Below are 16,443 nucleotides of genomic sequence, written 5' to 3'. Positions count from 1 at the left end.
GTAATTTCTTTCTGCTTGTGGGTAAACAGTATTTCTTGTTGTCTCTTTGCCAGTGTTGATGTGGAGATTGTCTGGTTTGCCTACTCGGGAACATGCAACATATAATTGTCCATCTTCAGGGGTCCCTTTCAAATCTATGATACTATATCTGTGTGTGTGTGTGAATCATATCTCTCTATATCTATGGCTGGATGGCTCTTTGTCAGGAGGGCTTTGATTACATTTTCTTGCCCTGGGGAAGGGAGTTGGACTGGATGGCCTTGAGTATTTTCTGTTAGTCATGGGGGTTCTGTCTGGGAAGTTTGGCCCAATTCTGTCATTGGTGGGGTTCAGAACACTCTTTGATTGTAGGTGAACTATAAATCCCAGTAACTACAACTCCCAAATGTCAAGGTCTATTTCCCCCAAACTCCATCTGTGTTCATATTTGGGCATATGGAATATTCGTGCCAAGTTTGGTCCAAATCCATCATTGTTTGAGTCCATGGTAGTCTCTGGATGTAGGTGAACTACAACTCCCAAACCCTTCCAGTATTTTCTGTTGTTCATGGGAGTCCTGTGTGCCAAGTTTGATTCAATTCCATCGTTGATGGAGTTCAGAATGCTCTTTGATTGTAGGTGAACCATAAATCCCAGCAACTACAACTCCCAAATGACAAAATCATAATTTTTTGAGTGATGGTCACTCCTTGTGTTATGAGACGTTTTGTTGCCAAATTTGGTGTGATTTCGTTCATTGGTTCTTTTGTTTTTAAGGTACTCATTATGCACAGAGCATTTATATACATATATATATATATATATATATATATATATATATATCTGTTAGGTTGGTTCAACCGGACAGCAAAACTCCACAACCCCCCAACGAAACTTAACCAAAATTCCCATGCCCATAACACAACCCACAAGGTACAAACATATCTACTCAAAATGAAAAACAACACAACAACACACTCACAAAACGGCAAAACAACAAAACTCAAAAAAACCCCAACGAAACTTAACCAAAATTCACATACCCAGAACACAACCCACAAGGTACAAACATATCTACCAAAAATGAAAAACAACACAACAACACACTCACAAAACGACAAAACAACTGAGCATGTGCATTGGTGCCCAGCCGCAAGTTCCCTGGCGCGCGCACACAGCCTTCCGGCCAACATTCCCTCTGCAGAAGCCATGCCCACTCCAAGACCCACCGCGCCGCTTCCCGCACACACACCCCCCCTGCCGCACACACACACGCAACCCCACGCTCCATCACTCCCCCGTCACCGCACACACACAACCCCACGCTCCATCACTCCCCCCGCCGCTGCACACACACACGCAACCCCACTCCCGCCGCCGCCGCACACACACACGCAACCCCACGCTCCATCATTCCCCCCGCCGCCGCACACACATACGCAACCCCACGCTCCATCACTCCCCCCGCCGCCGCACACACACACGCAACCCCAGGCTCCATCATTCCCCCCGCCGCCGCACACACACACGCAACCCCACACTACATCACTCCCCCGCCGCCGCACACACACACGCAACCCGACGCTCCATCACTCCCTCCGCCGCCACACACACGCAACCCCACTCCCCCCGCCGCTGCACACACACACGCAACTCCATGCTCCATCACTCCCCCCGCCGCCGCACACACACACGCAACCCCACGCTCCATCACTCCCTCGCCGCCGCACACACACATGCAACCCCACGCTCCATCACTCCCCCCGCCGCCGCACACACACACGCAACCCCAGGCTTCCATCATTCCCCCCGCCGCTGCACACACATAATAGTCCAGATATCTACCTCAACTTTGATAAGTTTTACTATAGGCCACAGCAACGCGTGGCAGGGCACAGCTAGTGTGTGTGTGTGTGTGTGTGTGTGTGTGTATATATATATATATATATATATATATATATATATATATATAATTATTATATTAGGGGAAGCCATTGCTTTTGGGTAGCTTTGGGGGCAAAACTAGTCGGAGCAGTAGGATCAGCTGTGGGCGCCCTTCCAAGTCTTGTGTTTGTTCTGGTTTTGTTCCTCCTTCATAATCTCCTTCTTCCTCTTCTCTGTAGAACCCGCTGTCCTTGGAGCACGTCTCCCAGCTGGTGTCCTGCCTCAAGGGCTACATCCGCTCTCCCAGCCGCAAGCAGCTGGCTCGAGACCTGCTCCAGCTCCAAGCTAAATTGCAGGCTGAAGGACGGAGCCTTTGCCAACTACAGGTTCCACTCTTCACTTTCCAAGACACTGTGAGTGTCCGTTAGAGATATCCCCATCATCTTTCATTTAGAAGCATTGCAGAAGGTTGCTGGAGCTTTGACTCTTTGTGGGCTGGAAAAGTACTTGCAAAGTGCATGGCGGACACTTGTGAGGCAGGTGTCTTAGGCAGCAAACGTTGGGAAGGATGGATTTGCACTAAGTCCTTGGAGGAAACAGCTGTAGGGTGACTGTCTCCCACATACTGCCCTTGCTTCCCACACTCATTGCTTGAAACATGGCAAGTCGAATCTCTTGTTTCATGCAGAATTTGGCATGAGTGGGGCCATCTTGTCCTTTGTTTCAGGCAGAATAATTGTTTTGGGGCATACTATGGTACTGCACAGACGAACTGGTGTGTGAGTGGGAAACTAAACCTTCCAGCCTTGAAGACTGCATGACACACAAACACACCATGTTATTTATTTCATAATTTTTAAACTTTTCCAGACTCCCCAAACTAATTTTGTTTGGCCAAAAAATGAATAAAATAGCTTTCCTGGAAGCATTAATATTTTAAAACCTGTTTTTTTCACAAAGATGTACTGACAGCTTATCATCATCATCATCATCTGCACATAACAACACAGCATTAGGTCCAAGTATCTGGGATTCAACTCTTCCCAAGGGCCTAGGATATTAGAGCTATTATTATTATTGTTGTTGTTGTTATTATTATTATTATTAGAGATATCTATTATTGTATTGTCGAAGGCTTTCATGGCCTTAAATCATACATACACACATAAACACAATATGCTGTTAAATTCACAGGATTTTACATTTCACTTTTCCTTTTAAGTGTTAACTCTTGAACACTTTTATTAGCCCTTTCTGACCTTCTATTCATTTAACCCTTTCAGTACTTGGCTCACATTTTTGTAATTAAAATACCTAGATAATTTTAAATATTTCTGACAGATGTTCTATCCAAATTAAGGTATTATTATTATTATTATGTTTATGTTTATGTTTATGTTTATTTATACCCTGCTTTGTCTGTCCCAAAAGAACCGCCTTCCAAAGTTTATTATTATTGTTGTTTTCCATATTTTGCAAGCAACCAGACTCCTAAACTCATTGCCTTGTTTATTTAAACTTTTTTTTATTGTCACTTTACAATTACATCAGTTGAATACTGAGAATTTCTGGTTCTGTGTGTTTAAAAATGCAACAACTACACCTCTCCACATTTCCATTTTAATCCCCCTATCTCCCAATTCTGCTAAGAAATGAAGACAGGAAATTAATGGGATTTTGATTGGAAGTTCTGAACCTGTCTTCTCCCACCTTCCCAGGTAAAGCAGGCCCTGCGGAAGCTCCAGATCAAGCCTCATTGGGTGTTCGCTCTGGATAACCTCATGGGGCAAGCAGTCCAGGCGGCATTTACCATCCTCTTGACAGGTAGGAGGAATGAGTGGAGAAGAAGGCAAATCAGTCTTGGGAAAATAAGATCTAAAGTAATCTTGGCATGAGAAGCAGAACGTGTAGGGAGAAGGAAATTGCTTATCTCCCAGGCTTACATGGTGTGTGTCTGCAAATGCTCTAGATCCCGTTCACTTCAAACAAAGAAGACGAAGAACCAACGAAATTCAGCAGTTGAAGAATCCAGTTCCATAAATTCCCATGAATTATTCAAAACCTGGGTGGTTTTATATAGATTACCATGATTTGGCTTGCACTTTTCCAAGGGTATATTCCCTGGGTTGTTGTAGGTTTTTTCGGGCTTTATGGCCATGTTCTAGAGGCATTCTGTCCTGACGTTTCACCTGCATCTATGGCAAGCATCCTCAGAGGTAGTGAGGTCTGTTGAATGACCAGGGTGGGACAAAGAACTCTTGTCTGCTGGAGCTAGATGTGAATGTTTCAACTGACCACCTTGATTAGCATTTGATGGCCTGGCAGTGCCTGGGGCAATGTATTGTTGAGAAGTGATTAGATGTCTCTGATTGTTTCCTCTCTGTTGTTGTGCTGTTGTAATTTTAGAGTTTTTTAATACTGGTAGCCAGATTTTGTTCATTTTCATGGTTTCCTCCTTTCCGTTGAAATTGTCCACATGCTTGTGTATTTCAATGGCTTCTCTGTGTAGTCTGACATGGTGGTTGTGAGAGTGGTCCAGCATTTCTGTGTTCTCAAATAATATGCTGTGTCCAGGTTGGTTCATCAGGTGCTCTGCTATGGCTGACTTCTCTGGTTGAAGGAGTCTGTAGTGCCTTTCATGTTCCTTGATTTGTGTTTGGGCAAAGTTGCGTTTGGTGGTCCCTATGTAGACTTGTCCACAGCTGCATGGTATACGGTAGACTCCTGCGGAAGTGAGAGGATCCCTCTTGTCCTTTGCTGAACGTAGCATTTGTTGGATTTTCTTGGTGGGTCTGTAGATCGTTTGTAGGTTGTGTTTCCTCATCAGCTTCCCTATGCGGTCAGTGGTTCCCTTGATGTATGGCAGGGACACTTTTCCTCTGGGTGGATCTTCATCTTGACTCTCGTGGGTTGTTCTTGGTCTTGCAGCTCTTCTGATGTCTGAGGTGGAGTATCCATTGGCCTGGAGAGCCCAGTTGAGGTGGTTCAGTTCATCTTGAAGGAAGTGGGGTTCGCAGATTCTTTTTGCACGGTCTGCCAAGGCTTTAATGCTGCTTCCTTTTTGACTTGGGTGATAGTTGAAGTTTTAATGTAGATATCTATCTGTGTTTTTGGGTTTTCTGTAAACGGTGTGACCCAATTGTTGATTTGGTTTATGGATGACTAGGACATCTAGAAAAGGCAGTCTTCCTTCATTTTCATCAGTTTGAGGACTCCTGGTCTAGGTCCAAGGAAGTCAAGCTACCCTTCTATTCTGCCTTGGTCAGATCACTTTACCTAGAATCACACTGTGTCCCATTCTGGGCACCACAATGGAAGGGAGATGTTGACTCTAAGCTGGATTGTGTCCAGAGGAAGGCGACTTAAATGATCGAGTTTAGGTCTGGAGAAGAAGCCCTATGAGGAGCAGCTGAAAGAGCTGGGCATATTTTGCCTGCAGAAGAGAAGGATGAGAGGAGTCATGATGAGGATTGAGCCCGTACCTTGGGAAGTCAGATCTGGCCACAGTGGTCCACGCTCTTGTTACATCCCGAATAGCTTACTGCAACGCACTCTACGTGGGGTTGCTTTTGAAGACTGTTCGGAAGCTTCAATTAGTCCAGCGGGTGGCAGCCAGATTACTCACCGGAGCATCATACGGGGAGCATACCACCCCTCTATTATGTCAGCTCCACTGGCTGCCGATCCAGTTCCGAGCACAATTCAAAGTGCTGGTTTTGACCTACAAAACCCTATACGGTTCCGGCCCAGCGTATCTGTCTGAACGCATCTCTTTCTACGTCCTGCCTCGGAGTTTTAAGATCTTCTAGGGAGGCCCTGCTCTCGGCCCCACCTCTATCACAAGTGAGATTGGTGGGGACGAGGAGCAGAGCCTTCTCGGTGGTGGCCCCTCGCCTGTGGAATTCACTTCCCGGGGAAATTAGATCATTGACATCCCTCCTCTCTTTTAGAAGGAAACTGAAAACATGGATATGGGATCAGGTCTTTGGGTAATCTGGCAGATAGATAAAGGACAATTGACGACTAGAATTGATAGGATTAGACAATGCGGAATGAATTTACGGACTCTGAGCTGGTGAACGTTGAGCATTAGACTGGTTTTATGGATTGTGATGCATAATTGATTGTTTTAATTGTTTATAATTGCTGTTGATATATGTTTTTATCTTATTGTTTGTGTTGGCATCGAATTGTGCCTTTTGTAAGCCGCCCTGAGTCCCCCCTGGGTTGAGAAGGGCGGGGTAGAAATGCATGAAATAAATAAATAAATGTATCAAAATTTGAGGGGAAGTCATAGGGAGGAGGGAGCAAGCTTGTTTTCTGCTGCCCTTGAGACTAGGATGTGGAACAAATTACAGGAATGGAGATTCCATCTGAACATGAGGAAGAACTTCCTAACGGTGAGAGCTGTTCAGCAGTGGAACTCTCTGCCCCAGACTGTGGTGGAGGCCTCTTCTTTGGAGGCTTTGAAGCAGAGGCTGGATGGCCATCTGTTGGGGGTGCTTTGAAGGCAATTTTCCTGCTTCTTGGCAGAATGGGGTTGGACTGGATGGCCCACGAGGTCTCTTCCAACTCTATGATTCTACGATCCTATGAGCTGTGAACTTTTGCCATTAATTTATCAGATGGCTGCCTTCTTCTCTTTTATTGTGTCTTCTCCGATCTTTCCAGAATTGAAGGTGAAGCCACGGGTCTCACAAGGACCAGGGCACCTCGAACCCTTGCATAGTGCAGAAGAAGATGCTGAGAACATTTTGAGCCAGGAGTCATCCCCTTTGCCAGCAGAGGACCACACTCTCAAGGGCAGCATGGACACACCCAGTTCTGGCATTGGCACCACCACTAACAGCTGGGTAGACTCCCAGCACTCGTTGCGGGGCCGTTTGCCCCTCATGGCACAGCTTAATCAGTTGCAGGCAGAGACCAGGAGGTAAGCCCTTTCTGGGATGGCAGAGTGCGACCTGGGACATGGTCTTGTGGGGCCAGGAATCTCAGGCTGTGGTTCACTTCTGGTCTGAGGGAAGGAAGAAATACCTAAAGCAGGCATGGGCAAACTTCAACCCTCCAGATATTTTGGACTTCAACTCCCACAATTCCTAACACCTGGTAAGCTGGCTGGGATTTCTGGGAGTTGAAGTCCAAAACACCTGGAGGACCAAAGGTTGGGAACCAGTGCTCTAGTGTGATGAGGTCCAGATTTTTGCTAAACTAAAAGGAAAATGACATGCCTAGGAAGTTTCATTGTCTTATTTTGGGGGGAGGGATCCCCTTCAAATTGAGGAAGGGCACAGTGGGAATAGCAAAGACAGCCTTTGCCCAGGAGGAAGTAGGAATTGTATCATTCCCAAACCCAGGTCTCAAATTATGGGCCTAGGAGGAGAGGTACTTCAGATGTTTTCAGGCTCCCATTCCATCATTGTATCGTAGAGTTGGAAGAGACCATGTGGGCCATCTAGTCCAACCCTCTGCCATTCAGAAAAAGCACAATCAAAGTATCCCTGACAGATGGCCATCCTGCCTCTGTTTAAAAGTTTGTAATGAAGGAGCTTCCACCAGACTCCAAGGCAGAGAGTTCCACTTACAATTATTATTATTATTATTATTATTATTATTATTATTGTATTGTCGAAGGCTTTCATGGCTGGAATCACTAGGTTCTTGTGGGTTTGTTCGGGCTATAGAGCCATGTTCTAGAGGCATTTCTCCTGACGTTTCGCCTGCATCTATGGCAAGCATCCTCAGAGGTAGAGGATCCTATAGCCCGAAAAAACCCACAAGAACCTATTATTATTATTATTATTATTATTATTATTATTATTATCTTTATTTATACCCCGCAAAATCTCCCGAAGGACTCGATGCGGCTTACAAAGGCCGAGGCCGCCGACAACAACAACATACTATACACAGTGAACTCATAAGCAAATAATAAAACATCAAGCAAAACAATAAAACAGTAAAACAATCAGGAAGTTCTTCCTAATTTTCGGGTGGAATCTCCTCTCCTGTCATTTGAACCCATTGCTCTGAGTCCTAGTTTCCAGGGCAGCCTGCTCCCTCTTCTTATGGCATCGTCTCACATATTTATACATGGCTGGCTATCATGTCTCCCCTCAACCTTCTCTTCTGCAGGCTAGACATGCCCAGTTCTTTAAGATGATTTTCATAGGGATTCATAGTCTTTAGACCTTTGATGCTTTTAGTTGCCTTCCTCTGGGCACCTTCCAGCTTGTCAATATCTGTTTTGAACTGTGGTGCCCAGAATTGGACACAGTCTTCCAGGGAAAGAGGTCTGACCAAAGCCAAATAGAAAGGCACCAAGACTTCCCTCGATCTGGACACTGGACTCCTATTGATGCAGACCAGAATCCCATTGGCTTTTTTAGCTGCTGCATCACACTGTTGGCTCATGTTCACCTTGTTGTCCACAAAGGCTGCAAGATCTTTCCCACATGGTCTGTTGTCCAGCCCCCATCCTGTATCTCTGCATTTCATTTGTCTTTGTTGAAATAATTTTGTTATCATCCCTATCTACTGACTGTATTGGCTGAGGTTGAATTCAGTATCGGAATTGCTTTTGTGTGTATTTTGTTATATGCATTTTAGCATGGTGTTGTGTTTTATCTGTCTGTTTGAACTATGTTGTACCCACCTCGAGCCACAAGAAGAGACGAGTAACAATACATGATGATGGTCATGATGATGGTTTCTTGCCTGTCCCTGCAGCTTGCGGTGGTGTATAATATAGTTTCAAGTTTTTTCAGTGCTTAGACCATAGGTCTTTCACATATAGGACAAATAAAATACAGGAAAACCGGATTATTAAATCTATATATAAAAAAATGCTCTGTGCATAATGAGTACCTTAAAAACAAAAGAACCAATGAACGAAATCACACCAAATTTGGCAACACAATGTCTCAAAACACAAGGAGTGACCATCACTCAAAAATTATGATTTTGCCATTTGGGAGTTGTAGTTGTTGGGATTTATAGTTCACCTACAATCAAAGAGCATTCTGAACTACATCAGCGATGGAATTGAACCAAACTTGGCACACAGAACTCCCATGACCAACAGAAAATACTGGAAGGGTTTGGTGGGCATTGGCCTTGAGTTTGGGAGTTGTGGTTCACCTACATCCAGAGAGCACTGTGGACTCAAACAATTATGGATCTGGACCAAACTTGGCACAAGCACTCAATACGCCCAAATATGAACACAGATGAAGCTTGGGGGAAATAGACCTTGACATTTGGGAGTTGTAGTCACTGAGATTCACAGTTCACCTACAATCAAAGAGCGTTCTGAACCCCACGAATGACAGAATCGGGGCAAACTTCCCACACTGAACTCCCATGGCCAACAGAAAATACTTAAGGGCATCCAATCCAACTCCCTTCATCAGGGCAAGAAAATGTAATCAAAGTCCTCCTGACAAAGAGCCATCCAGCCATAGATAGATATAGATAGATAGATAGATATGATTAACACACACGCAGATATAGTATCATAGATTTGAAAGGGACCCTTAAAGGGACCCTTAAAGAAGGACAATGATATGTTGCATGTTCCAGGGTGGGCAAACCAGACAATCTCCACATCAACACTGACAAAGAAACAGCAAGAAATACTGTTTACCCACAAGGATAAAGACATTACATATATTAGAAACCAACACTTTCTCATCACTTTATTTTCCAGATCAACAGACTGGGCAGCTAGTACAATATAAAATACACCTCCAATACATGAATTACAACCCAACCAAAAAGCCTCTGCTCAGACTGAACTTCTGGATATCGGTATAACATAGTTAAAACAGACAGATAAAACACAATGCTGTTAAAATACATATAACAAAATACACACAAGACCAAGACCGTTGTTGTTGTTGTTGTTGTTGTTGTTGTGACACCTGCAGGGTCATCAGACCTCAGTTCTGTTCCATCCTTGACCCCATCTTGTGTATGTCCTGCTAAATAATTTGGTTTGTGGCCTCTTCTCATCTGCCAGGCTGCAGTGGAAACTGATAGAGAAGGAGCGTGAATTCCAGAGACTTCTGCAAGAGGCCCTGCAAGCAGTGAAACAGGACAGCCACGCTCTCCAAAGTCCAACACCAATAGGTGAGCTACCCAGGAGATACCATTGGAATTTCCCACCTGTGAGCTTGCTACATGAGGATTACCTGGATGGCACATATTTATTTATTAATTTACAGCATTTATAGTCAGACCTTCTCGCCCCGAAGGGGACGCAGGGCAGATCACAGAACACATACACTGCAAACATTCAGTGCTGTTAAACAGACAGGACTGACAACAGATAGAGGTATTATGTCGACATTTTTCCCAGCTTTGGTGTCTTGGAGGTTATACTCATTTCCGGCCACAAGGGAGTGCTGTTGCTCCATCCTCTATGATGAAGAGCCTTGATCACAGACTTCCTCCTTCCTTTGATCACCGGCATTTTCTGGTATTTCTTTTATGGTGCCATAAAATATTTCCCCACTTAAGCAGTGCCTAATTGCTCTACTCACAGCTCATAGCTGTTTTCAAACTGCTTAGATGGACAGTAAGTTGCACTGAAGGTCGGGTGCTCACCCCGACCCAGGCTTCGAACTGCAAACCTTTTGATTGCACCTAGTGAAACCAAATCCTGCATGAAGTTGTTGTCTGTGGGCGAGAAGATGGCAACTACTGTATGGCATATATTCTGTATCAGAAACTAGAGTTGATGTGGTCTATCCAATGCAATTTTCTGAATCAGTACCCCAAATAACCCAACTGAATCTAAAGTTGACCAAAACTGATTCATAACCCTTTTAGAGAGTGGTCCCTGATCAAGTACTCCCGGGTCAAAGTGGTCCCCGGTCAAAGTGGTCCCTGGTCAAAGTGGTCCCTGGTCAAAGTGGTCCCTGGTCAAAGTGGTCCCTGGTCAAAGTGGTCCCAGGTCAAGTGGTCTCTGGTCAAAGTGATCCCTGGTCAAGTGGTCCCTGGTCAAAATGGTCCCTGGTCAAGTGATACCTGATGAAAATGGTCCCAGGTCAAAATTGTCTCTGGTCAAAGTTGTCCTGGGTCAAAAAAGGTTGGGAACCATTGGCCTAAAGACTATGGAAATATTAGGGGTGGATGTTAGCCACTTTGAGTCTCCTTTGAGAGAGATAAAGCGGGGAATAATAGTAATAGTAATAGTAATAATAATAATAATAATAATAATAATAATAATAATAATAATGGCGTGGGAGGATTTGGGTTGCCAATTTCCCTGCCTGGCCACCTCCCTGCTTCTCCCTCTGTGGAGAATCCACAGCTGTGAAACCATCTCTGTGATTTGAGAGCAGCCAGGATGGTTGAGGTTTTATGGACCAATAGGATCCAAACGTTATCTATTGTTTCTTCAGGCCACCTTTTCCCACCCAGTTTGGCTGTATCTCAGAACCACGTTAAGAAAGGAACCATGGGAAGGCCAATATGATCCTTTTTAGGAAGTAGAAAATGGTTACTTGCATAACTTTCAACATCTTCCTTTTCCCCTCCAGAGGTTTCTACATTTTCTTGGGAGAAAGAAGAGGAGGTGGCAGATCCCAGGCTCGCTGCCTGGTTAGAAAAACAGGGAGTGGACCAAGCTACAATTGCAAAGGTAGAGTTTTGTGTGAAGGGATGATATATAAGCAGCGGCTTCCTCTTCTAGCCTCAAGTGCACTTGGTTAAATGGGGTTGGGTGGAGAAGAGTCATGCACAGGCTGGTTAAGCTGCTTTAGGGCAGGCGCAGGGCGAGCGAGACCATGTTCTTCTTCAACCATAGCAACCTCCGCTACCTGGGGCTGGTGGGAGTGGCAGTCCCATGACATTTGAAATGAGACATGTTCTCCCAAGCCTTCTCTTTTGCACGCTCCATGTCCTACTCCCCCTCCTACTACTCTTGATCTTTTCCATTTCTGGAGCCAAGCCCTGAAAAAAGGGTAAGAGAGATTTATGCAGAGTGACCAAACACAGCATCTGCTTTCATTTGGGAGGAGGAAATTCAGATAAGGTGACGTGTGTTTTCCAAGCGCAGTCCCTGCTGTGCTTAGGACTTGCTTGTAAACGAACCCACGGAAATGCCTGGCCCGTGAACACATTTATTTCTGGAGGGCGTAAAGAGAGCTTTATATGGAAATTTTACTCTTCTGACACCAACTGTGCAGTCCATCATCCACTCCTGCCCCCCGTTGTGGATGTTGTTTTTACTAGAGAATCCGTTTTATTGTTTTGGGCATCTGTGTTATTGTTGTAAGTCCAGGTCTTTTTTTTTTCAGCCTGACATAAATTGCTGAACCGGCTGGGAAATTACAGATGTTGTTCACAAAAGCAACTTTTCCAAGCATTTCCCTCTGTACCTCTCTCAGTAGTTTCCTATAGATTACATTTATTGTATATATTTGAGTATAAGCCTAGTTTTTCAGTCCTTTTTTTAGGCTGAAAAGTCTCCCCGGCTTATACTCGAGTCAGTGTTATTTATTATTTTACTTTGTTGTTGTTGTTGTTGTTGTTATTACATTTATTATTTTATTATTGTTGTTAATATTACATTTATTAACATGTATCAGACTACACAGAGAAGCCATTGAAATCCACAAGCATGTGAACAATTTCAACAGAAAGGAAGAAACCATGAAAATGAACAAAATCTGGCTACCAGTATTTAAAAACTCAAAAATTACAACAGCAAAACAACAGAGGGGAAACAGACAGGCACATAAAATCACTCTCAACAAAAGATTCCCCCCAGGCACTTCCAAGCCATTGAATGCTAATCAAGGTGATCAGCTGAAACATTTACACCTAGCCCCAGCAGACAAAAGTCCTTTGTCCCACCTTGGTCATTCCACAGATATATAAACCCATTTTTCCTACTTCCAACAGACCTCACTACCTCTGAGGATGCTTGCCATAGATGCAGGCGAAACGTCAGGAGAAAAATTGCCTCCAGAACATGGCCATATAGCCCAGAAAAACCTACAACAACCCATTACATTTATTATTTTACTCTATTTATTATTGTTATTGTTATATTTATTATTTTACTCTATTATTATTATTTTACTCTATTTATTATTATTGGAGGACATGTAAGCATATTTACATTGAAGAAGGCTAGAATAATGGTTTAATCAGAATTGGACAGTCTTATCTTGAATGACAGTTTTATGTAAATATTCAAAAACATTTAACCTACTAATGCCTAAATTAATATAATTTTATTGGTATCTATTTTTATTTTGAAATTTGCTAGTAGCGGCTGCATTTCCCACCCTCGGCTTATACTCGAGTCAATACATTTTCCCAGTTTTTTGTGGTAAAATTAGGTGCCTCAGCTTATATTCGGGTTGGCTTATACACGAGTATATACGGTATATTTACTATATGGAGCCCTATTCTTGATCTGCATCGTCTCCCGCAGTGAGGGCATTGGTTTCCAGGTGGAAGGCGGTCTCGGTCGGGGTTGATTTGACACACCTTCCTCTTGGCATGTTTCTCTCTTTCACCCTCCATTGGGGCCTCTTCAAATTCTGCAGCACTGCTGGTCACAGCTGATCTCCAGCTGGAGTGCTCACAGGCCAGGGGTTCCCAGTTCTCAGTGTCTATGCCAGAGTTTTTAAGGTTGGCTTTGAGCCCATCTTTAAATCTCTTTTCCTGCCCGCACAATTTGGAGCACAATACTCTTGACCTCACGATCATGTTAAAAAACAAAGTATGGATTGTCGATGTTGCAATCCCAGGTGACAGCAGGATCGAAGAGAAACAACTGGAAAAGCTGACACGATATGAGGATTTAAAGCTCGAACTGTAAAGACTCTGGCACAAGCCAGTAAAGGTGGTCCAAGTGGTGATCGGCACACTGGGTGCAGTGACTGAAGACCTTGGCCTGCACTTAAACACAATCGGTGCCGACAAGATTACCATCTGCCAGCTGCAAAAGGCCACCTTACTGGGATCTGCACGCATTATTTACCGATACATCACAGTCTTAGACACTTGGGAAGTGTCCGACGTGTGATCCAATACAACAGCCATCAGAGTGATCTTGTTTGCTGTGGACTCATCTTGTGTTTCCAACAACAACAATAGTAGTAATAATAATAATAACAATCATAATCATAATCATAATAAATTACACAGTCCTAGACGCTTGGGAAGTGTTCGACTTGTGATTTTGTGATACTAAATCCAGCATATAGATCTCGTTTGCTGTAACATACTGTGTTTTTGTGTCAGTAAAATAATAATAATAATAATAATAATAATAATAATAATAATAATAATAATGGCTGTATTTGGTGACAAAGGATTGTAGGATCCTGACAACTGTTGAAGGCTTTCCAAGTGCATTTGTACACATGCATGTGCTTTTCCATTTTGGAGGTTCCTTTTCCCCTCTTCAGTCACACATCACTAAGATTCTTCCCTCTTCCCCTGCAGCTCTCCTGCCATGGCTTCACCTTGCCAATCCTGTTGGACTGTGCTACAATTGATGATCTCCGGTACACCTGCATCAGGTAGGGAGGGAAATGGTGGGAAACACTTCTCTTTGATTGTATTCAACCTCTTCCACACTTCAACTCCCTTCCCAAGCTTCATCATTGCATCTGGACAAAAAAAAATACTGGCTTATTCAGTTTGGGAGTTGGGCAACATGTGGCCCTCCAGATGTTGTTCAACTCTAACTCCTATCAATCCTAGCAGTCTGGTTCAAGAGTTGCAATGTAACCTTCTGGAAGTGCAGTAGCTGCCCATCTTTAGGAAGGACTTGCCTAGATAATACATTTAATGGAACTTTGTTATAGCAGGAAGAGTCCAAGCACCAGAGAGGAATGAGGCTTTCTTGCTCCAAAGGTAGACCACTGTTAGATATGTACAGATCCTTGGTTCATCTAGTGCAGGCATCCTCAAACTGCGGCCTTCCAGCTGTTTGGACTTCCAAATCCCAGAAGTCCCTAGCTAGCTTATTCAATGGTCAGGAATTCTGGGAGTTGCTGCCAAGGTGCTCACCAATGCTTCTTCTTCATCCTGGAAAGAAGGGACGAGTGGAGTGCCGTAAGCAGGGTTCCGTCCTGCGCCCGGCCCTGTTCAGGATCTTCATTAATGTATTGTCGAAAGCTTTCATGGCTGGAATCACTGGGTTGTTGTAGGTTTTTTCGGGCTGTATGGCCATGGTCTAGAGGCATTCTCTCCTGACGTTCCGCCTGCATCTATGGCAAACATCCTCAGAGGTAATGAGGAAGTCTTCATTAATGACTTAGATGGAGGGTTAGATGGCAGGATCATCAAGTTTGCAGATGGGACCAAATGGGGAGGAAGAGCCAATACTCCAGAAGTCAGGACCAGAATTCAAAACAATCTTCACAGATTAGAGAGATGATAGGCCAAAACGAACACAATGAAGTTCAATGGGGTCAAATGCAAGAGACTCCAAATGCAAGGAAATGCAGGATGCATGCAAAAGACCCTGGAGTCCTCAAGGGTGGGGGGGAGGGGAATATGAGCCAGGAATGTCATGCAGCAGCAAAAAAAGCCAATGGGATGTTGACCTGCATCAATCGGAGTATAGTGTCTAGATCCAGGGAAGTCATGCTCCCCCTCTATTCTGCCTTGGTCAGACCAGATCTGGAATCACACTGTGTCCAGCTCTGGGCACCACAATTGAAGGGAGAGGTTGACTCTAAAGTGGACTTAAACGATTAAGGGTCTGGAGAACAAGCCCTATGAAGAGTGGCTGAAAGAGTTGGGCATGTTTAGCCTGCAGAGGAGAAGGCTAAGAGGAGACATGATGAGGGCCATGGATCAAGAGGTATGGGGAAGTCCAAGGGAGGAGGGAGCAGGCTTGTTTTCTGCTGCCCTGGAGACTAGGTTGCAATGGAACAATGGCTTCAAACTACAGGAAGGGAGATTCTACCTGAACACGAGGAAGAACTTCCTGACTGTGAGAACTGTTCAGCAGTGGAACACTCTCTCTGCCCCCGAGTGTAGTGGAGGGTCCTTCTTTGGAGGCTTTTAAACAGAGGCTGGATGGCCATCTAAATAATGTGTCCAGAGGAGGGCGACTAAAACGATCAAGGGTCTGGAGAACAAGCCCTATGAGGAGCAGCTTAAAGAGCTGGGCATGTTTAGCCTGAAGAAGAGAAGGCTGAGAGGAAACATGATAGCCATGTATAAATATGTGAGAGGAAGTCATAGGGAGGAGGGAGCGAACTTGTTTTCTGCTTCCCTGGAGACTAGATACGGAACAATGGCTTCAAACTACAAGAAAGGGGATTCCATCTGAACATGAGGAAGAACTTCCTGACTGTGAGAGACATTCAGCAGTGGAACTCTCTGCCCCGGAGTGTGGAGGCTTCTTTGGAAGCTTTTAAACAGAGGCTGGATGGCTATCTGTCAGGGGTGCTTTGAATGCAATTTTCCTGCTTCTTGGCCGAATGGGGTTGTACTGGATGGCCCACCAGGTCTCTTCCAGGAGGAAGGAACCAAATGCCACCTGCTGAAATGCCATGGGAGTTTCCGAGACTTTTGTGGCAGGTTGTGCAAAGAACAGAATCT

General features: G+C 44.4%; 1 protein-coding gene across 1 annotated transcript in view; it reads left to right on the top strand.

Annotated features, from left to right (window-relative positions):
- The window catches only part of MAP3K6 (mitogen-activated protein kinase kinase kinase 6), a 136,481-nt gene that overhangs the window by 117,032 nt on the left and 3,006 nt on the right, over positions 1-16,443 (top strand). Inside the window, exons 23-28 of the mRNA XM_060784402.2 lie at positions 2,103-2,276; positions 3,582-3,687; positions 6,535-6,793; positions 9,881-9,990; positions 11,406-11,506; positions 14,329-14,405. Coding sequence (XP_060640385.2) covers positions 2,103-2,276; positions 3,582-3,687; positions 6,535-6,793; positions 9,881-9,990; positions 11,406-11,506; positions 14,329-14,405 — 827 coding nt within the window. The remainder of the gene's footprint in view (positions 1-2,102; positions 2,277-3,581; positions 3,688-6,534; positions 6,794-9,880; positions 9,991-11,405; positions 11,507-14,328; positions 14,406-16,443) is intronic.

This window comes from Anolis sagrei, chromosome X (assembly GCF_037176765.1).
Source record: "Anolis sagrei isolate rAnoSag1 chromosome X, rAnoSag1.mat, whole genome shotgun sequence".
NCBI lineage: Eukaryota > Metazoa > Chordata > Lepidosauria > Squamata > Dactyloidae > Anolis > Anolis sagrei.
The sequence above is the reverse complement of the archived record's forward strand: the minus strand, read 5'-3'. Positions and strand labels throughout refer to the sequence as shown.